Source organism: Drosophila mojavensis, unplaced genomic scaffold (assembly GCF_018153725.1).
Source record: "Drosophila mojavensis isolate 15081-1352.22 unplaced genomic scaffold, ASM1815372v1 contig_36, whole genome shotgun sequence".
Taxonomy (NCBI): Eukaryota; Metazoa; Arthropoda; class Insecta; order Diptera; family Drosophilidae; genus Drosophila; species Drosophila mojavensis.
In genome coordinates this window covers 17,820,093-17,843,487 of record NW_025318858.1, presented here as the reverse complement: position 1 = coordinate 17,843,487, position 23,395 = coordinate 17,820,093, and the positions used below count along the sequence as shown (strand labels likewise).

Sequence of the window (23,395 nt, the reverse complement as noted above, 5' to 3'; positions counted from 1 at the left end):
GCAATATTTATTTATTATGTAGCACAAAGAACTTTGGTACAAAGAGTTTTTGAAATTGTTTTTACATGTCTCTTTTTCTGAAGAATAATATGTAAGTATAATTATTTTGTCTTTATAAAGTCCACTACTTTAAAATATATACATACGTATATATAATGTAATAAAATATATTTTAGATTTATATACATAATATACATTTATATATTTTATAATTATATTACATTTTATATATTTAAAACAAATTTTATTTCTAAAATATATTTTAAATTCTAGTTCTAATTTTAAACAACATTTTTAAAAAAATTTGACACCTATTAAGTTTTTAATATTTTAACAATATTTATTTTTTATTTAGATAATTTGTTTACCATTTTATTTATATATTTTTTAAATTTAATTATTTATTATTTAATATTTTATAACAATCTTTTAAATAAATATTTTTTCTTTTTTTTATTATTTATTTATTATTATTATTATTAATTTTATTATTATTATTATTATTATTATTTTTTTTTTTTTTTTAATCTCCAGACTCTAGTACAATTTCTAAAACTTATGCCAAGTCATTTGGTTCATGTAGACGCTGTATATTCCAGGATTTAATTAAAAAAGTGAATTAATTTTGTGTTCGTGATTTATTTGTCTCTTGATTTGCGTCTTGCGTCCGATGAGTTATTGCCGTAAATCACGTAGTAGATAAAAGCTGGAGCCTGGCCAAAACTATGAATAAAAGACGACAGCCAGAGTGAAGAGCGCACGCGAAGGATGAGCACATGGGCGTGGGCAGAGGCATGGGCAGAGCCATGGGCATGGGCACTGCTGCGAACCTGTTTATTAGTCCTCTAATGCACAATAATGCTTAGTGCCAAGGGTAGAAAATTACTCGGCTCCTCGGGGGAATACTTACCAGGCTGGCAGCCAAATGTGACCTCTGCGCCGGAGACGGTGGCACAGCCTACGCTGAGATATTGAATTACGGGACACGTCTCGACTTTCTCGACTCTCAGTGCCGGATCCTGGCCGCCACTCATCCATCCATCGAGCCATTGAAGTTAATTTGTGCCTCGGCGCTCGAATTGTTGCTGACATTTTTACATAAAGCGAGGCGCATAAATCACATTTGCCCATTGCTGAGAGCAATCAGAGTTCGGTTCTATTTGTATGAATCTCTCTCCCACTGTATGTCCCCCCGCTCCATACCCACTTTCATTCTGATTTACTTCGGTTTCCGATTGAAAGTGTTGCCGCACTGCTGAAATATGAGGCACCCAATGAGATTATGAACCACACTGCGGCACAAATCTTCTCATATTAGCACAAATGTCCACAATTTGCGATGAGCCTCAAGTCCACGTTGGCCTGCCTTATCCGCATTGAATTTCAAATTCAATTTTGCAGCTTGCGCAGTTGGCTAATTGACGAACGCACTGAGAAATGGCTACAAACAACAAATAAATATAATAATTACTTATAACTTTATTATTATTATTATTTTTTTTTTTTTTTTGAAAAAAGAGGTTTCAATTTTTCTATAAGGGTTTGACTAGCGCGTATCAAAATCTGAACTGGTATAAGAGTTTACAAAAATTAGCAATATTTCTTGAACAACTTCATAATGCCATTTTATGTCTGTTTATACCTATAAGAACAATATGACATTATTCTTGATTTTATTAAAAAATTTAAATGATATGATTTCAGTCTTAATTATTTTTAGATTATATATAAACAATTATTTCGTAATTAATATATAATTTTAAACGTTATTTAATAAATACAGTAAATTCCGGCTATAACGACATTCAAGGGACCGTCGTTATACCCGGAGGACGCTATAACCGTATAAGTTTCCTCTTAAAAGTTTGTCTGGGGACCAGAATTTTCGTCGCTTTAACCGTACATACGCTATAAGCCGTGTCATTATAACCGCATTCTAGTGTATATTTAAAATTATACTTTAATAATTTTACATATATTAAATGTTAAATAATTTCTTAGTCTATAGAGACTTCTGTACTATAAGAACAACAAATTCTCACAGCAAAATCTGATTGGAGTTGCTCGCTTATCCAACAAGAATTTAAACCCTTTTTTATGCCATTTACTTGTTTAGATATTTCATAAAATCTAACATATATAAGTACTATATATGTATATTTCCCACATGACAGTGCACGCTTTTGTTGTCTTTGTAGAAATCTCGTTAATTTCCGACGGGTTGAACAAGTGCCTTCCATTAACGGCGTTACGCCAGCCAGAAATCAAACAAAGTCATAAAAATTTGACACTCGAAAAGCTTCCCACAATCCGCACGCGTCAAGTGGAACATAGCAAGAACTCCGACTCCTGCTCCGACTCCTTGGTCATGTGCAATCGGATATTGATGCAGCCAGTTGGCAATGGGTGGTGCTGCTGCTGGTGCTGGTGGTGCAGGGGTTGATCAACTGGCTTCAAACTGCCTTGGGAGTGACCAGGGGCTGAGGCTAATCAGAGTGCGTCGCCAGCCACGTGGCGCAGCTGAAAAGCCAAAAATGGAACTGCAACGATTCCCATGAAATGGTTGCAAAGATTTTCTCTTCATTTTTTTAAGTATGTTTATGATTAGTTATTACGTTTGAGAGCAGGAGCAAGTGCCTGATCTCAGCTAAATGCCGATGAGATTTATGAACATACGCAGAGGGAGTTGCCCGACTGCCCGGCGGACTGATGCCTGCCTCCTCCCAGCCTCTACTTGGGCAGATATCTACACTCTACACAATTAAATATAAACTTGAATGTGTCTTCTCGCTCTAAGTGAATTTGCTGTCATAATTTGGTAAATTTAATTAAAACTATAAACGCAGAAACATTTTGCGGCTGGCAAAACTTTAAATGCTCCGGCGACAATTGCCAAAAACTTTTTACATAATTGCTTTAAATTAGTTGTTATTGTCCGTCCTCAGCCTGCGCTCTCGTTGCTACTCCTGCTACTCCTGCTGCGGCTGCTGCTACTGTTGCCTTTTGTCTAACCGCAAGCTAAACAAATGTTAAGTGCCGAGAGGTTGTCAACCGAAAACAAACCATTAAGTGGGTCCAAAACAGTTTTTGGACTTCCAGAGTTGCCTTAAATTAGCGGCTGGCCTCAGCGCTCGACTACTGCCAAATCCCATCTCATATTGTCAAGTGTTTATGTTCCTCGATAACTGGAATGGCAAAGGCAAAACTGTAGTCTGGTGTGAAAGCAACCCTTAAACGAGTTCAGATAGACCCAGCCCCAAAAGACAACTACTTGATGAGCTCAGGCAAATATTTCCATGCAGAGCAAATCTAAGCCAGAGGCACAGATATGAGAAATAGCTGATTTGGCTAAAGGTTTTAGGTATTCAGTTCTCTTTTAACTCTTAAATAAGAATATAAATATGAATCTTCAGTATTTTCTAGTCGTTTTTACTCTAAAATATAACCTATTGTAAGAGATCTTAAAGCATATTGCAAGGAAAGCAAGCAATTACTAATCTATCAACCTAATATCTAATAATATATATCCACAGTCTATCTATCTACATGATATCTAATATATTACCCTTGCTAAAAAAAGTCTTTTTGATAACGGTAATGCTAAGACTTGCAGCCCAAAGGCTTTCAGCCAACACACGCCAGTGACAGCCGCTTAAAGGCCTTCAGGTGCACGGCGGCTGTTAAACTAATCCAAGTTGAAATCAATGTTAAATAAATTATGCTCAACTATTTAGCAATAAATTAATCTTCATAAATCACAAATCAACAGCGTCGACAACAACAAACGACAGACGACAGCCAACAGAGGACTGCAGGCTGTCTGGCGGGCACCTTGGAGCAGTGCACTACATTAAATTGGAAACGAGGCGTCCTCAAGATTCCGTATAATGACAAAAGCAATTAATTTTATGCCATCCAAATGCCAGCCACGAGCGAAAGGTGTGTACGGGTGGGAGAGGAGGGTTGAAGGGTTGAAGGTGTGCAGAGGCTGCTGCTACTGTCATCCCCCCGCCCTCCAAAGTTCCCACCTGATTACGTTCACAAATCGCTACAAGCAAACTCCCATACTGGGCTGCCATATCAATGCCATAGACACCAACACCCCCTCCGTCGTCTTCCCCACCCCATATAGCCCCCTATATGCACACAACACACAATCAAAATTCCAGAGCACGGCTAAGGCCAGGTTGGCGCTTGTACTTGGCCTGTAAGCTGCATGAAGCGTTCCCCAGGCTTTGCAATTAATTATGCGAATCTGACGAATATTCCTAAGCGAGCAACTCTTCGACTTCACCTCACACACACACAGACACGCACACACGCACTCGCACACACACATACACAGACAGAGAACTGTTTGCTGTCAACTGCTCTGGCATCATGATTTACATGGAAGCTGTACCAAAACATTTTTGGACTGAGTTGAGTGCTCCCTCAAATGTGCCTCGACTTTGGGGTTTGTGCTGCGTGTTCGGGTGGAGGCGGAGTAAATGCAAATTTAAAGGCGTGAATAAGCCAAGGCAGAGCTCTAATTGTAGACGAAAATCCCCTTCGTAATTATCCGCAATGGAAATGCTATTAACGGTATTAAGGGACTCACACACTCAACGCCCCCAACCAGGGCTATGCGAAGGAAAGCCATCCGAATAAATAGACAAAAATGGAGTATACCAATTGCAATTGAATTGATAGTCCCATCTTAATTCTAGTATTTATTTAGTATTTTATATTGAATATCAAAGTCTTGAAGCAAATGGAAATCTTTTGTAAATTACATTAGATAACTACAAAATGCAATTAGTCAATGAGCAAACAAAATGTTTTCTTATAAAATCAGCCGCATTTGATTTGTGGATCATAGGCAAATAGCAAGGTAAACAAAGTGTAATGCTAGGAAGTGGTTTATACGACTTGGCAATACCCTGTAGTTTAGTTAACATTCATTATTATTATGATTATTATTATTATTATATTATAATGTAATATTCCTTGATAAGTATTGCTTTAAGCTGCATAAACTATATGCATATCTACTACTATTTGTGAAACTACTACAATTTGATTATTCTACTGCCATTACAGTTGGTAAGAGGCGGCTACTTATCATACTACAATACAGTCGCACTAATTTTAATACTATTACAGAAATCACTGTAAATATTACTTACTACTTTAGTACTGCAATAAGTACAACTGTCATTATTTTACTACCATTCTGTCAAATACTTTTATTATACTTTAATTTACTATTTCTACTACTGTAGTTACTAGTACGTTTGCTAGTACCCATTCACATTTACAGATATACTTGCACTAGAATAGAAAAGTAATTAGTACTTAAACTGCCAATACTACTAATTATACTGCATAAAGTACTACTACTACTATTACTACTTCTGCTATGACTTATTTTTTAAGTATCAAATTCTCATAGTGCATACTACCCATCTCGTGTTTCGTTTGCAGGATAAAACGACTTAAGATTTTGCAATATTCACTGCTGCAAATTGTGGTCAACCTGAGGGAATGCTTCGTCTACGAGAATGTCTGATGTAATTGAAGCAAAATTGTCAACTCTTGTAAATAACTGCATTTGTTTGCAACATGTTTATGGCACAGTGTGCATGTGTGCTCGTACGGGCAATGCAAACATGCAACATGAGTCATCGGACAGGTGAGGGGAGAGATGATATGCAAATTGATTTAGCAGACGACTTGCCTAAGTAGTCTTAGCAAATTGAAAGCAAAACATTAAGAATTATGCCTAGGCGAGGGGCCATGTGCACAGCTCTTACATACATGGCGCATGGCAATTGAAATTAAAATTGAAAATTCCAATTGCAATTCGAATCGTAAGAGAACAGCAGCAGCAGCAGCAGCAGCAGCAGCAGCAATTGCAGCTCACTTTTACACAAGTTTCTTGTTGTTCGTACACAGATTTTCAATTCTATGCGCAAATAGTCTCAGTTGGCTCTTTATTGTGGCAAGCATATAAAATTTGACTCCTCCTCACTTGGGCCCTATGCTGCCTCCCTGTGCTCCCTTGGCCATAAATTGAAAGTCACTTCAAAGTGGGCTCCTCTGTGGCGAGCGAGCCGCATTACTTCAAAATTTACGCACCTGCAAAACTTTTAATTGAAAAACCCAAAAACGCTCGGCCCGACCCCACACAACATTCCATTTTATCAGGCAGGGCCTTAAGCGGGGTTCCCTACCTGAAACTGGAATTTAATTTATGTCGCACAATTACTAGAAATGTTCTTCTTTTTTTGTTAGCCAAGATACAATTCATGCTCTACATATAATATAACTTTATATTATTATAAATATGGAATTTCTTTGCAACTTTTATAGGAAATATTAATTAATATTAGATTCTATCCACACATACATATATCCCATTACAGTCAATGCCAATAACTGTCAATTTCACTTCACTCATCTTTTAGTTCACACCATAATCGCATTATTATTATTTTTTACCAGCATAACTGTAACCAGATATCATATGGATAGATTAATGCCATCCATACCTAAGTGTGATTGCCTCCTTGTGGAAGGACTGTGTGAAGTGGGAAAATGTTGCTTGATTGTTTGCTCGTCTGATTGTCGAACGCCCCGGCACGCCTTCAGCTGATTCGGGTCTCACCTTGAGTGCGGCTAGGGGCCTAGCCAGGGCTATTCCCAGGGCCTAGCCAGACGGGTGGCTGATGGTGGTGGCAACGTTTTTTTATTTTTTATTCATTCATTTAATCAATTAAGTCATCAGCGCGATATTTGTATTGTTTCAGTCGGCTCGGCATATGATGCCGGTGGTGCTGACATCCCCCTATTGACTTCCCAATGACAGTCGACCGATTGTCACATTATCTTTTTCTAGCATTCCCAGCTCTCTCTCTCTCTCTCTCTCTCTCTCTGTTATTTGTTGTTTAGACTTCTAGTTTTTTTTGGGTGCACGCACACGTGCCGATGTCACAATATATACTTAGACTTACGTAAGTCTTGGCCTGGCTAAGCACTTAATTAAGACGAAATGCCGCTGTTTTATTATTGGTACGGTAAATATTCCATAAATTGCCTAATGAAAACACTTAACGACACACGTCCCACAACGACAACAGCCGGAATAAAATAAAACAATGCGGGAATTCAATTTTTATTTGCCCAAACTATTTAACTCAAGGGGAGATTTTTATAATTCATATAACTGGCATAATTCATATAACAATACAACCACACACACACATACATTATACATCTGTAGTTTACCTATCGAATGCTGTAACTGTTATTTATTACATTACAATTTATATTTATGCCTGAGTTGGAATTTTGATAAGCACCAGGTCGCTCTGAATGAATGTGCAAAAAGCTGAGCATGAGCCAGGGAGAGATGCTCCTGGAATAGTTTAAGATGATCATTTGGCAAAGTGGCGAATAACTGTATTTATGCAGCAGCTGAGCAGAGGCTAAGGAGAGGCTGAGCAGAAGCTGAGCACAACAGAGCAGAAGGTGAACCAAGCCGAACTGCAGTTGAGCAGAAGCTACACAAGGAGAAGCTAACATACGCTGAGCCGAAGCTCAACAGAGGCTAAGGAGAAGCTGAGCCGAAGCTTAGCAGAAGCTGAGCAGAAGGTGAACCGAAGCTGAGCCGAAGCTGAGCAGAGGCTAAGGAGAAGCTGACCGATAAAGAGCCGAAGCTGAAGCTGAGCCGAAGCTAAAGAGAAGCTATTGAGAGGCAAAGCAGAAGCTAGGAAGAAGATGGACAGAGGCTGAGGAGAGGCTAACAGACGTTGACCCAATGACGAACAGAAGGAGAGCCGAAGCTGTGTAGATCAGTTGATTAGCAGCTGAACCGGAGCTATGCCAAAGCTGAGCATAGGCTAAGGAGAAGCTGAGCCGAACGCTGAACAGAAGAAAATCCGAAACTGTGCAGAGTTTAAAGAGAAGCTAGCATATGAAGCGCCGAAGTTGAATAGAAGCTGAGCAGAAGACAGAGGCTGAACAGAAGCCGAGCCGATGCATAACGGAAGCAGAGTTGAAGCTGTGCCGAAGCTGAACAGAGACTCAGGGGAATCTGAGCGAGAGGTAAACCGAAGCTGGGCAGAGATTGAACAGAAGCTGAGCAAAGACTAAGGAAAAGCTGAACAGCTGAGCTTTGCTAAGGAAAAGCTGACAGGCGCTAAGCCGAAGCTAAGCAGGAGGTGAACCGAAGCTGAGCCGCAGCTTTCATATTTAAGCAAAGTGGCTCAAACAATGTGAAGCCAAGCCAAATTCTGCATTGGATTTACATCAAGGACCAATACATACATCTATATTTGTATATAAATACATATCCATGTATTCGTATATTCTAGAATAATTCGAACATATTTTGCACAGCAAATATTTTGAAATTGCCTCAGTTCTAATTAAATATTTCGGTTGATTTCTGATTTCTGTTCTTAGGTGGCATTTCATGGCTAAACAAATAGTTAGAATAATGAATAAGTAGAGCAAGTTGAAGTAAAGCCCGTAATAGCAACCACTTTATGGTTCGTCGCTTATGCTCTGGCCACCATAATCAGGCTGCAGGCGATACACACACACACGCACACTCGTATATCATTCGAATGAAAGCAACATATGTCCACAAAGTGGTAGAAACAAGCGCATGGTGGGGGAGCACTAGCTAAGGGTGAGGAGCGTAAAGGGCGGCGAGGGGAGGCGTTGGCATTCATACGAGTGTGATATATATTTTGATCAAACAAATGTGTAAAAGTCACTGTGAGGTCGACGGAACAAATCGAGACTCGTTAATAGGAAACAATTACTGAGCTGGTCGAGCAAGAGGACGAGGACGGAGGCGGGGACGGGGACGAGGGTTAAATAGTTATTGGTCACGACAGCCGGAGTCAGGAATGTGGCTCACGTCCCTGCTAATATGCGAAATGAAAAGTTGAGTTTTAAATCATTTATCTTGTTTTTTCATTTTTTTTTTTTTTTCTCTCCATTACTCTAATAGTAGGAGAGAAAACACAAAGTGACAGAGGCACAAGAGAAGAAATGATGCCGCTAAATGAAATTGGCAAGAGAGGCGCATGTCGTGAATGCCAAATGAGCTGTGACACTGACACCTTCTGCGACAGGACCTTTTCGTGTTTCGAGTTGTCGTTCGCTCGCCGTGGGACAACCCTTTCGGGTACAAATTGAGCCCGCTTTTTGAGTGTACTTTTCGCATTTTTTAACTTAAATTGCGGCCATGATTAATTCACACGCCCAGGCAGAAATTGACTGGACCCTGCTCCAGCCTCAACTCTTCAACTACTCAACTCAAGTTCTTTTTCTCATCTGACAAATTGTGTTTGAAATTAAAAAATAAAAAACGAGTTTGTTAACTGGAAAAAAAATATTTGAAATTAGCTGGAATTAATTACTCCAACAGCTCCAATTTCACTTTCAATTTCATAATTGAAATTTCAAATAATTAAATATATTCTTATATTTTTCTGCACATCTGAGCTATATCATATATCATGGCACGTGACCTAGTCAAAAATCGCATTGATTGATGTTTTTTGCAAGTCCTTGTTTTTTTTGTTTTTTTTTTTGCAATTACAATTGCGAATCAATCACTTTTCGCGAATTTCAGCTGAACATGACTTTCAAACCAATTACAACAAGTAAGAAGGCTCTAGTCGAGACTGCTCGACTAGGAGATACCCTGAACCCTCTAAGCTGATATTCTAATCATTCTGCATTTTTATGCACACATACATACACATGCATCCACACGCACGCACAAGCCTGCGCTCTGCTAACTGCGCAGTAAGCAGCGACTGCGCTTGGGCTGCGCTGCAGTGTGGGCAATATTATGAGAATTTATTTGTTGAATAATTTCTTTTGTAGACATAAGATCTTAATGAAACTTTTAAAATGTAATTATATGATAAATATGTGTGTACATTCCAAAGCACAAGTCTCTAGTACTTGAAATGCGTTTTTTACAAATTGGGGGAAAAGGGGGCGTGGTATCCAAAATCTGTAAATTACAAAATCTTTGTATCGATTAACTTTATATACAACGCAAATTTGAAGACTCCAGGTCTAAAAGTGTTCAAATTAGGCTGAAAAAACAATGCCGATTTTTCGATTATTCTCGATAAAAAAGTTATCGGATGAATTATCGAAAAAATAAAGCAAACTCGTACTGCGTATGGTACACACGAGTATGCATGCCAAATTTCAGCTCTCTAGCTCTTGTAACTTCTGAGATCGACGCACTCATACGGACGGACGGACGGACGGACGGACGGACGGACGGACGGACGGACGGACAGACGGACAGGGCTATATCAACTCAGCTCGTCGCGCTGATCAAGAATATATATACTTTATGGGGTCTGCCACGCCTCCTTCTGCCCGTTACATACTTTTTCACAAAACCATTATACCCTGATTTCCCATTTTCAATGGGTTCAGGGTATAAAAATTTGATGGGGAGTATTCGCAATTGAGAGTATTCAACTTGTTCAGAAGTGGGCGCATATAAATATGGGGTGAACTCATATAAGAATTTTGTTGATCAAAACTTTTTAATATTTTAAATTTAGCGAAAAGCTTTAGCTCTAATGATCAATCAATCTATCAATTATTGAGGTAAGTTGAGCTAAGTAAACTACATCATTTGTATAAATTTAAAAAAATAAATAAACAGAAAATTTTGCAAATAAAAACTATAAATAATATAATTGGTCAATCAATCTATCAATGAAGTAAGTTCAGTTAACTTAAATATTTAATAAACAAATAATTTTGTAAATAAAAATAATACATATATTTATTTAAAAAAAAAAATTAAATAAAAATAAAAAATAAATAAAATGATAATCAGAAATACAATAATAAATGTGAACGGTGAGTATAGAAAGAGTAGTATTTAAATAAATCATTAATCATTTCTGAAAAAAAATTTTCAAATCAAACCAAGTTTTTAAAATTCTACTTCACATTATTAAAAATACTTAACTACTGCCTTGAAATAATAATATAATTTCATTCCTTATTTTTTAAAGTAGATAGATTTTATTTTATTTTTTTTTTTTTTTTTTTTTAATATATATATAATTTGACATAAACAGGTCAGGAGCTGAATTTAATTCAACAATTATTTTATCAAAATCCTTCCAAAGTATCCTTTGTTTCATGGGAAGCTCTAACGCCCGGCACCAGCTATTGTCAGCTAAGTGAAAGAGTCTGTCACGAGACTAATTTAGAGCGATTAGAATATGAATCGCATTAAGTGCTAGACAATATACATATATATGTATATATATATATATCCAAAGTTGACTCGCCCTATGGAGACGACGACGGCACGGCGAAGAATACAGCGAATACATTAAAATGATAAATGAGTGCGATTATATTCGTATTACCTACAAATTAATATTGTGGCCATAATCAGCTTTGGCGCCGCGCCCAGGTTAACCGAACCGAACGGAACCGGCGGGTCAGCGATTTATTGGCCAGCTAGCGAAATTACAGGGCAGCGGGGCATGAAGGACTCGCGCGGCCAAAATCAAACATAATCAAGCGAATTGGGTACAGTTCGAGTTACGTTTACACGTCCACACCCACAAAACGGCCAAGGGGCAACGAGTTGTTGTCGCCCAGTGTCAGTGTCAGTGGGTTGGTTAAAAATAATCCGAGCGTTACGTATTCCCATTTTACCAAGGACAACGACGGACTATACAATGCAATATACACCAAGTACATACGGCTACGAACAGTGGGTAAACATCGTTTGTCAAGAGTTTTGACTGCTCCACTTGGACTCAAACATTTCATATACCACCTATATATAGCCCGTCTCTCGGGAGCCATACTCTCCCACTCCCACTCCCCGTCTCACTCTCACTCTTCGATATAACTGGCTACAAAATATTTGTTGACATTCCCCGGGAAAATTACCATAATTAGTTGGTTCGAAATAGACCAGAAACAGGAAATTTCTGTCCTTCGGTGTTTGATCAGCGCCCTTGCCTCAAAAGGGAGGTGTGTACTTGTATGTGTGTGTCCAGGTCACGGCATCGATGTCAACATAATTGCGTAAAGGCACTGCCCACAACTAAAAGGATCATAATTAGAGCATATGTACGGATTGTTGGCAAATATTGACGTTCATTCCGCAAGCATGGAGTAAGCCCTACGAGCTCTCTCACTCCCCCTCGCTCTCTCACACAGCACATTCATCAGCAATTTTGGGCTGACTAGTAAAGGCAAATTATTCAAATTGCCAGCGATATGCATTCATAGAGCTATTCAAATATCTGTGTAGAAGTTATTACATATAAAGAAATTATGACTTAATCGGTTTTAATTCATTTTAAAAATTCCTCTTTGAATTTTCTCCTAACTCTCGTAATATCTGGCCTTATTTTCTTTTTTCTCATATACATATCTGTATAACTCTCTCTCGCTTTTTTTCTCTATGTCGATCTCTCTAGCTATCTCATTTATATTTCCGCTGTCCAATTCATTTATTTTTTTAAGCATTATCCCTTATAGATGTTTCTATTACATTCAAAGAAATTAATTCTCTTAATAGATGGGCCTATCTATACCAAAGACAGCTAAGAGTCCATATGGAATGAGTTAACGTATTCCTTCCAATCCCAACTATAAACCACTAATTGCTATCAGAATTTCTTGGCGCCTGCCCGCAATTATCAACCAGAGCCAAAGCGAGGGATTAGGACTGCTAAATGACTTTAAATTAAGTCGATGTGCGTCTGTCGATTTAATTAAAATCAAAACAAAATCTTTGCCCGTCTCTCCGGTCTTGCGTCCCGGCTTTGGCAACGACGAGTCCAACTGACTGGGATAATAATAAACGCATAAATAATGCAAAACAATAAATGAACAAATATTTATAAATTATTAACGCAGTCGCCGACTCCTGACAACTCCTGGGGACTCCTGCAGGGGCTGACAAAAGGCAGTGCACAAAATACCCAAAATATTTTGCCAAAGCATTTAAAAGGACAATGAGGCACGCACCCAGATGACAGGACGAAGGAAGAACAGCAAATCCCCGCAACAAATAATTGAGCCTCATAAAGAAATATCATTCATTGATTTTCCCTCGACCCATCTTCTTCTCTCTCTCACGCCCTCTCTCTCTCACTCACACACAAACATACTCTCAGCGCAGCAAGTGGATGAAGCTGTGGACGATACGAAATGGGGACAGCTGATGAAACTATCACTACGACGAGGGGTTGTTTTTGCGGTGGCCAGCTTGATTTTCACATGAATTTGAAATCTATGCCTCGGCATGATTTGCACAAAAACTTGAGCTGGCAAATTTGTCAAGAGAGAGAGAGAGAGAGAGAGAAGGAGATATATATATAGGTTGTCGGGCCGGGAGTCAAGTTTGAAGGAGACATGAAGCAGAGTGGAATGATAAATTATTGGTGGATTTTATTAATTTGCTGACATTAATGCCCCGGCCAGATTATCATCAAGTGTCGTCTTCGGTCACAACAAGGGGATATTATTATCTATATTAAATGAAATAGATATTCCATATAGTCACTTAGTATAATCGTATAATATGAAAACTATTTTTAATTCAGTAAATTTGTAAATTTAACAAAAATGTATAAACCAAAATCAGTTAGAAGAAAATGAATACATCATAGTTTACTTTTCGTTAATAATATTTTTTTTTTTTTTTATGTATTTGATTTATTCATTGAAATTTTGAAATTTCTCACTCAGACATTATATAAAGCCTTACGCTATATAGCATGTCAAATGATAAAATATTATAGGTCATTTCTGATCAATTTTATATTTGCAAAAGGGAAGTTATTTGTTTATAAATTTAAAATTAAATTTTCTTATCAATAAGCTTTCGACAGCACACACATAACATAGCAAGAAGCTTGTGTGTTGCGTGGGTCATCATCGATAGCTGGCATAGGTATCGATGTGCGCCTGCATCGATATTAGCAAAACCAACTCTAGTATTTGCATCGACGCCAATTGTGACGACAAAAACAAGCAACTTGAAATTAAAAACACAAATGTAAAAGTTTAACATCAATTTAATTGGCTATTTCATTCCAAAATGAGTGCCTACAATCGCAAAGTATTGAAAAAACAGTGCCCCTTAAGAAAATCTATGGATGCGGACAGTGCAATGGAAGAATCGGGCTACGCATCCTTTCGAGTGCAGCACAATTCGACCATGGAGGCGCCATTTTTATTTGAACGGCATAGCGAGTCGGAGAACTGGCGCAACGCGCCGAATACGACGACGCAATCTCACTTCAATTCGATACAATACCAAACGCCGAACAGCACCAGCTGCGACGACTCTATCTTTGCGCCTTGGCACAAGTCGTTCTGCCTGCCCTCCGTCAGCTGTGTGCAGTTGGAGGAGAGCGAGGATGAGGGTGCGCAGGCTTGCAAGTCGCCGCTGCTGCAGTCCTCCAATCAACCACAATGCGCGGCCAAGCGCCGAAAGTCACATTACCAGCCGATGGCTCATCACAGCAGTCCCAAGAAGTCGAAAAAGAAACTCTTCCCGCAACCCGCCGTGGACTCCGTTTGTCGCACCCGCTACTACGACGGCTGTGAGCACCTGGACATCGTGGGCATGCTGAGTAACACGCTGCCCGCGTTAGAGTGCATTCTGTCGCACGTCAGCTCAAACACGCTGGAAAACATGACCAAGGTGTCGGAGCGCTGGGCGCAGGCGGTGCACACAAGTAAGCGGGCTACAGAGCGTCTGCACAATCATCGCTTCAAGATGAACCTCACCAAGGAGAACGCCCCACAGCCCCTCAAACACGGGCGAATGCTGTCTAAGTCGATGAACAATAATTTAGTGCCATTTCAACCATCCAATGCCATTCAGAGACCAAACAAAGCCCACGACGGCCACAAGATCACGCCCAAAGATGAGAACTGCCCGCTGCTCGTGGAGCAGCTGCAACGCATAAAGTGTCCGCGCTGCGGCAAATCCAGCAGAGTATTCTACAGCCAGCCACAGGTCGAGCAGACGCCAAAACTGAATCGGCAGCTATCGACCCGAGCTGCTCTCTCACAAACGTTGCCTCACGCAAAGTCCTTCAACGAGCCAAAGAACGGCGGGCTCACGCGCTTCTATTCGCTGGACGAGGTGAAGAGCTCGCCGATTCCCCAGAGCACCGGCCCCTCGCAGGCCTACTCCATCGGCGAGTGCACTAGCGTCTTCTGTAAGTTTCGTTTCTGCGTCCACTGCTGCTGCCCGCCGCATCCTGGCGCCAAGTGTCTGGTCACAGAGATGGGCACGCCCTCGAAGGTGATGATGCCCAGTGAAAGGGTTACGCCGCCCAAGCGCAATCAAAAATTCGACTACAAACTGAGTCGTAAGAATTCGCTAAAGCGACTTAACTTTTAGGCAAAGAACAAAGGAACACACAGATAGAACAAAAAGCATTAAGAAATCAACTACACATATATGTACCGTTAGTCTTAGTTATATGAACATTCAACTGTACCAAGGTTTTTGTTTTACATGTTTAACTAGTATTATAATTGTCGATATCTCATCAAATACGAATGTTCACATTTTTTAACGTCATTCAACTTTATTATTATTTTGTATTTCTCTTTACTTGTAACGTATGCTCAACATTCTTGTACCTCTGTGAGATTAAATAGATGTAAGAAACTTTTTACATTATATGATAAAGCGGAAAATAAACACTTTTTGTAAAAGATATTTCTAATTGAATATTGAGTGTATCATTTAATTACAAATCAAAAGTAGGCTCATGAATGTTAATAATCTTATGGTTGATAGTATTTCAATAATTTATAAATTTAAAATCGTACATATTTAATAACTTAAATAGTTAAAATTAAATGTCATTACATTATTCCGTTTGTGACGTCACTGCGTATTTCTTTCAAGCTATCGATTCGCCACTCGATGATTGCACTCGCCTACATATTTATCGATATATATACTTTACCAGTTACCGCCGCAGCACGTGTGCTTCACATTTTACTATCTTTTTCAAGTGTTTTTACACACAAAAACGAGCTTAAGAAAATGACAACGTCTTTGGCTCAACAACTACAGAAATTAGCTGCACCGCAGACATCTGTTCCTTTAGCGGATGCTCGCAGTCGCGCCTCAATATTATTCAGTCCCAAAGATGCGGCGACCAAAGACAGACGCGCCATCTATGAGATCGGACTTAGCGGGTTGTTGGAGCTGACGGCGTTTAATCCGACATTTAAGGAGTTCCAGCTGACGCTCTTTGATGAGGCTACACTCACGCTGGAGCGCGCCGTGGAGCAGGCAGAAGTCAACCAGTTGCTCGATGCGGCGATTGCGAAATTTCTACGTCTTCTGTCGCCTTATTTTCTGCTGCGCCCGGCGCACATGTGCTTTGAGTGGCTGCTGCGCCGTTTCCAGGTGCACGAGTACAACCGGGAGGAGGTAATGGCCCTAATAATGCCCTACCATGAGACGACCACATTTGTGCAGGTTCTGCAGACGATGCGACTACGACAATCGGACGAGAATTGGTTCTGGCTGCGTCCGCTGCAGCGACCCGGCGTGCCGCTCGCCAAGACCACAATAGTCAATCGGGCAGCCAGCGTGCCCGCCTTCCTCGGCTTCATCTGCCGCAGCACACGCAAAGCGGTCAAAGAGCTGGGACCACGTGCACATCAGCTGCAGGCGCAGGTCAACTTTTACTGCACAGTTGTTGTGGGAGCGCTGCAAACGGCTAAGCCAGTGCAGGAGTGGCACATAGCCACCATACTGGAGTCGCTGCTTAAGGGCCTTGTCTCAGACACTGTCGACTATGTGGCTGCTTCCTATGTGATCGTTGCCCAGCTCGTCTCTCGCACCAAACTCAAGAGGAAGGTCTGCGATGCGCTGCTCGAGCGGGTGGCCAACTGCACCTTCGAGCGGCTGCATACCACAGCGCTGCTGCTGCTCATCTGGATCCACGACAAGCAGCAGGCGGCCCGGCCACAATTCACGGCCAAAACCATGCTAAATTTGGTCTGCCAGAAGTGGCTAATTACGTCCCTAGCCTCGCTAGCGAAGGAGAACATTGCTGTCTCGGCCATTTGCATTCCGCTGATGCGCGGCGCCGTCGCGGCCATACGTGAGGGCGATGCATCCGCATCTTCGCATCAGGAGTTCCTCGACAATCTCATCAGCGAGGTGCCCTTCTCCAAGCTCAGCGCCCTGCAGCTTATCAAGTACAACTTTATCTTTAACCGCTCACAATTCCAATTACTAAACTTATGTTTCCTCTCTTTCAGTTGTTTCCTGGACACTTTTGTGGACGTGAAAGCTGAGAATGAAGTGACGCCCATGGACACGAGCAACAATGGCGATGCGGATAACACGATTGTTATTGACTCGGACGATGAAATGGAGCCAGTCAAAACCGATTTCCAGGCTTGGTATACAGAGTTCCTGGAAAAGCTAGAACGACGTTATCCGGAGGCTTTCGACATGAGCGTAAAGGCCTCGCTAAAAGCTAAATCCAAAACAAGCAATCGCCAGAAGGCTTTAAAGCTGGCATTGGGTAAGTCAGACCGCAAAGATTTGAACAAATTGGGAAGTTGTTAAGCTTATAGAATGAATGTTTTCATATTACTAAAGAATTTTATAACTGAATGAAGAGTCAGTAGAATCAATTCCCTTTCTTTCAAAGAGCAAATACATATTCTTCACGCACTGATAAGCTCTCTTGCTTGTAGGCCTTCATGCACTCAGACTTCACACGTATATTATTGTAATATTCACTCTTTAGTTTATATAAGTGTATTAGAGTTCTTCTTTTAGCGTATCATCTCCGCTTAGCACTAATACATAAAACAAATTTTCTTCCATTAAACTTCGTATTTGTTCGGGTTCCTTGCCCTCAGGGTGAGAGTTTTGGAGGCGCGCAATCATTATGCCTCGAGTGCTTGAACGAGATGATCGATTTTAGTGTGAAGACCTACGAAGCCGAGCACCTGATCTCCTCAAATATATTATGTATATATAACAATCGCCTATTATTATTATCATCAATAAATATTGCAGCCTAAGCGGAGACTCGTCTGCTTTTGCCCTTTCCTATTGAGTATACTAAATGCAACCATTATCTAACACACACTGCATTCACAGGCTTTCGACTAAACACCTCGGACGAGAAGGCGAAGCGTGCCTATGAAAAGCTCTACCATTACAATGCAGATATTCGACTGGGCGCAGTGCAGCATCTGCTGCAGAACTTGAAGGTGCCCAAGCGGCGGGAGCGCAGCTATCACCTGCTGCAGGAGTGTCTGCCGGATCGCATTAAGGACGACAGTCCCACTGTGGTGTCGGCGCTGCTGGCGCTGCCCACAGTCGACTTCGTGGAGATGCTGGGCGCAGAGCCTTTTGCGCAGACGCTCTGTGAGCTGCTGCAGCGGGCGCAACAGCAGCGCCAAACACAGTGGGATGTGGTGGTGCCGCAAGCGGTGCAGCATCTGACCACTGCCGCCGTGAGCGACAATTACGATGCAAATCTGCTGCTGCTGGCCCTGATGCCCTATCTGTTTCCCTGCGATGCGCTGAGTGCCAGAGAGCACGCAGCTCTGCTGATCATATTGAGCAGCAATTTTGTGAACAAGCTGCCCTTCCTGGAGCGGCTGCAGGTGAACACTGAGCATGGAGCATTCAATGTGTGGGAGCATCGCAAGCAGTTCCTGGACATCATCGCGGATGTGCGACAGCCGGGCAAACAGCAGTTGGCGCTGCTGGAGAGCGTGGAACAGCATGGCGGCGTTGACTACCTGCGCGGCGAGGCGTCCAAGCTGACGCATCTGCTGCTGTTACTCACGGCCTTTGCGAAGCGCGAGCTGAGCGCAGACGAGAGTGTGCAGATGCTGCAGCACCTGGACGTCTACAGTCGTGGCTTTCAGTTCCGAGTGGCCAAGGAGGGCAACGACAACATCCACAAGAACTTTGTGCCGCTGCAGCTGTACGCGGACTTCTTGCAGACGCTAGCAAAGAATACAAAGTTCTCCCAGCTGGCCGGTCTGCCGTGGACGGAAGTCAACGACGAACTGCGTCTGTGCCTGCTGCTCTTGGATGCACTCTGCAGTCGAGTCTATGCCGAGAACTGTGCGCCCGCCGAGCGCAGGGAGTGGACGCGCGCGCTCAAGGATTGCCTCAACCATGTTCTGCCGGAGCCGCAGCACAAGTTAGATTTCCTGTGCAACTTCTATGTCTACGAGGAGCTGCCGCAGCTGTACAGCAAATCCTCGGACTACGCGCTACTGCGCGTGCGCGGCTTTCAGCTGCTTCAGGCGGTGCTGCGGCCACGCCCCTTCGCCGTCAAGTGCAGCCTGATGCACGTGCTGCGCATTGCGAACGCGTGCAACTCGCCGCTGCAAACGTTGCGCCAGCAGGCGCTGGCCACGTTGCAGCTGCTCGATCTGAAGCAGCTGGAGACGCACGTGGCCCACCTGGTAGAGTGCCTGCTGCTTCGCAAGAGTGAACTGTGCATGGACCACGAGCAGTATGCGCTTATACTGCACACCATTCTGCAGAGCAGTAAGAACACGCCACGCGAGAAACTGCTGCTGGCGAAGCTGCGGCGGACGCTGCTGGAGCTGGTCTGCGACGTCGAACAGCCGGCCATTTGCACGGCGGCGTTGCTGAAGGCGCTGAAGCACATGAACAACGAGACGCTGTTAACGGCGCTGCTGCCGCTGGGCGAGGCAGCGCTGCGGGCGGTGGTCGAGCATGATCCCAGCTCTGAGACGCCGCAGCTGGAGCAACTGAATTGGCCGCACAGCGACATCTATTGTGCAGTCATCGAACGCTTCGAGGGAAAGGCGGGCAGAACTGTTCTCACTGAGAATCCCGCCGCCTGGCAGCTGCTGGAGGCCAGCTTCAAGCGCCACACCACCTACGTGCAGCTGGAGCAGAAGCTGCAGCCGCTGCCCTGCGTGCTGCTCAACTCACTGACGCCAGAAACCTACGACCAGCTGCAGAGCAAGCACAAGGTGGCGCTGCTGCAGCTCATAGTGGAGGCAGCGACTGCATCGGACAACGATAGCATCTTCCTCTCTGCCCATCGGCTGCTCAAGCACTGCACCATCGAGTGCCAGCCCCTGGTCAGCATGCTGTCCACCATGTGCAGCAGGAGCACCCGCACTGTTACGCCCAAGCAGCCGGATAGACGTCGTTCTGGTGCACCGATTACCAAACTGGATCTGACCTGCGTCAGCTGGAAGCAGGGCATGACGTTGTTGGAGCTGCTGGAGCACAAGAAGCAACTGGTGGGCGCCGAGCTGCTCATACCGCAGCTCTTTGAGCTGCTACAGATGTGCCTGACGCTGGAAGAGCACAGCTCAGCGGAGTATCCCAAGCAGCTAATCCTGTCCAGCCTGTTGCACTGCTGCGAGGTGTCCCAAGCAGCGGGCGTGCAGCTGTCCAAGGTGCTGCCCGAGTCCTGCTTCCGCATCGAGCAGGTGGTGCAGTGCCTACGCAACACCCAGAATCCACAGACCCAGCAGCACGCGCTACTCTTCCTGACCCGCTGCGCTGCACTGTATCCGCAGCAAGTGCTGCACAAGATCGTGGAGATCTTCACGTTTGTTGGCTCCACAGTGGCGCGCCATGACGACGCCTTCAGCCTGCACATCATCCGGAATGTGGTGGAGACCATTGTGCCCACACTGCTGCTGCAGTCGGGCGAGCAGCGCGAGCGCCTTGTTATAGCAGTGTTGAAGGTCTTCGCGGATATCTGCTCGGATGTGCCTGTGCATCGTCGTCTGCCTTTGTATGAGACGCTCTTCCGTGTGCTCAATCCGCGCCAGCATCTCTGGCAGTTCCTCTGCATTCTCTTCGAGTCGCAAATGCTGCTGGAACAGACGCCAGCTTCAGCCGCCGGCAGCAAGGCGAGAAAGCCACTGGACAAGACGCGCGTGGAGTTTGCTCGCGAATTGACGCTGATTTTCGAGCAGCCCGAGGTCATTCTGGACACATGTGTGCATCTGCTGGACTACCTGGCCAAGCTGCCCCTGAGCAAGGAGGCCCAAACCCAAGCGGCGAGCGCAGGAGCAGCAGCCAGCAGGAACATTTCGCCGGAGCAGCAGCTCTTTGATCTTTGTACGCGCAGCTTCAAGCAGCTGAGACACTACAAGTACCTCATCATGGACTACCTGTCGAGCCTGAGCAGCACAGCCGAGTTCCAGGCCAAGCTGGGCAACCTGAAGCGCTCACAGCTGGCGAAGCTGAAGCCGCTCTACCAGAACTTCATACTTAAGACTCTCGCCTATGTGAGCGTGGTCAACAATGCACTGAAGCTAGCAGCGGGTACGCCCTCGCTGGAGAAGTATTGGCGCGTGCTGGCCAACCATGTGCACGATGTGCTGGACAATGCCATCGGGCTGCTCTCACCCGACAACTTCCTCCATGTGATCACCGAGCTGCTTCAGCACGAGCTGATCTATGTGCGCATCAAGGTGCTGGAGCTGCTTGTCACCAAGCTCTCGCCGCCCGCCGACTACTTCGGCCAGTGTGAGGCCCATCAATTCGGCGTTCTCTTCGAGCCGCTGGGCGCCATTATTGACGGCGTCCTGGACGGTACAGGCGGCAGCAATGCGCAGCAGGCGCAGCTGCAGCAGACGGCACTGCAGGCCATGCAGCTTCTGGCCCATCGCCACGGACGTGACTATGTGGAGGAGTGCCGCACGCTGCTGGCCAAGCTGACCCGCATCGCCAAGCGCCGCGCCAACGTGCCCAAGGCGGTCGTCGGCAATGTGGTGTTGACACTGGTCGAGATCTGTGGCAGCATCAAGGCGAACGCGCTTGCCCAGCTGCCCAAGTTCGCGCCACAGCTAACCGAGCTGCTCAAGGAACAGGTTCAGCTGCTGGTGAGCCAGCGGCAAACACCTGACTACATCTGCTCAGCTCTGGTCACAGGTGAGGCAAATCTCTTTCCCATACAAAATAATATTCATCAAATGTTTCTCTCTCTACCCACACAGCCATGCACAAGCTCTTCCTCACTCTACCTCAATTCCTGGGACCCTATCTGGTGGACATTATTGGCTCACTCATAAGACTCTCCGTGCAGCTGGAGAATCCACAGCTGCTGAAGGACAAGCGTACGCAGGCGCTTAAGCTGCGCATCGTTGACGTTTGGTCGGCGGTGGCACAGGGCGTGCAGGCGCGTATTCTGGTGCCCAGTTGCGCCACGATCTATGCCAGTCTGTTGGAGGCGCAGGCCTACGATGAGCTGGGCGTGCTTATGCACCAGCTGCTGCTGCCCTGCATCAAGCACAACGGTAACGCTGAACTGGCGCCTGTACAGGAGGCGCTCTCCGAGCTATTCCTGCAGGCGCTCGAGTTCCGGCTGCAGGTGCGCGGACGTCAGCTGCCGCGGCAGCAAATCAACCAGATTGAGGCATCAGTGAGCGAGACTTTCGTGGCCTGGATACTCAAGCTGTCCGAGACGAGCTTCCGGCCCATGTACGGTCGGGTGCACAAGTGGGCGATGGAGCGGAATGAACTCGAGCCGCAGCTCACCTATTTCCTGTTGACCAATCGCATTGCCGCAGCGCTCAAGTCTCTCTTCGTGCTCTTCGCCGACGACGTGATTTCGGATGCTGCACGACTGCTGCAGGAGCACAACACATTGCACCAGGAGATTGCAGAGAATATGGACGCCGAGGACGTTGCCGAGCTGCTGTCAGCAATTCTTGGCACATTGCACCACGTCTTCTTGCATTGCAGCGGTGACTTTATCAACGATCATCGCTTCCGCAAGCTGATGCCGCCACTTGTGGATCAGCTGGAAAACAGCTTGGTAATAGCCAGCGATCGCGAGCAGCTGCAGCAAACGCTGACTGATTGCATTGCCCAGCTGGCGGCGGCTACCAATGATGTGCTCTGGAAGCAGCTGAACAATCAGGTGCTGCTCAAAACGCGCACCAGCACGCCCGAAGTACGCATCCTGGCCTTCAACACCAGCGTGGCCATAGCTCGCAAGCTGGGCGAAAGCTTCGCCCCGCTCCTGCCCGAGACGGTGCCGTTCATAGCCGAGCTGCTGGAGGATGAGCACGAGCCAGTCGAGAAGAACACACGCACCGCTGTACAGGAATTGGAAACCATTCTGGGCGAATCGGTGCAGAAATACTTATAAGCTAAACTCTAACACAAAATTTTATATCCGGTTTATAATTATAGAAACATCTATGATCATGTTTCTCAAATTTTATGAAATTACCCGAAGCAAGGTATATCCATTGAGCATCGAGCTCTTATTAACCTATTCATAAGCATATATGATTTATAATTTTCATCACAGACAAATAATAAAATAAAGTATTTGTTCAAATTGATTGG

General features: G+C 44.1%; 2 protein-coding genes across 2 annotated transcripts; both read left to right on the top strand.

Moving 5' to 3' along the window:
* Positions 1 to 13,958: 13,958 nt before the first annotated feature.
* Positions 13,959 to 15,769, top strand: LOC6577167. The gene has a single exon (XM_002003100.4). It carries the CDS (start codon positions 14,117 to 14,119, stop codon positions 15,431 to 15,433), a length of 1,317 nt encoding a protein of 438 aa, XP_002003136.1. The 5' UTR covers positions 13,959 to 14,116; the 3' UTR covers positions 15,434 to 15,769.
* Positions 15,770 to 16,001: 232 nt separating this feature from the next.
* On the top strand, positions 16,002 to 23,391 carry LOC6577166 (HEAT repeat-containing protein 1 homolog). Its single transcript, XM_002003099.4, has 4 exons — positions 16,002 to 17,259; positions 17,323 to 17,591; positions 18,179 to 21,970; positions 22,036 to 23,391. The coding sequence occupies exons 1-4, from the start codon at positions 16,091 to 16,093 to the stop codon at positions 23,190 to 23,192; spliced, it is 6,387 nt and encodes a 2,128-aa protein (XP_002003135.1). The 5' UTR covers positions 16,002 to 16,090; the 3' UTR covers positions 23,193 to 23,391.
* The last annotated feature ends 4 nt before the right edge of the window (positions 23,392 to 23,395 follow it).

What these genes read in the sequence shown, in the direction of transcription:
- LOC6577166 (XM_002003099.4), top strand. Translation starts at nt 16,091, where the DNA reads ATGACAACGTCTTTGGCTCAACAACTACAGAAATTAGCTGCACCGCAG. An exon ending in AGCGCCCTGCAGCTTATCAA is followed by an intron (nt 17,260 to 17,322) that starts GTACAACTTTAT and finishes CCTCTCTTTCAG; the next exon opens with TTGTTTCCTGGACACTTTTG. An exon ending in CTGCTCAGCTCTGGTCACAG is followed by an intron (nt 21,971 to 22,035) that starts GTGAGGCAAATC and finishes CTACCCACACAG; the next exon opens with CCATGCACAAGCTCTTCCTC.
- LOC6577167 (XM_002003100.4), top strand. Translation starts at nt 14,117, where the DNA reads ATGAGTGCCTACAATCGCAAAGTATTGAAAAAACAGTGCCCCTTAAGA.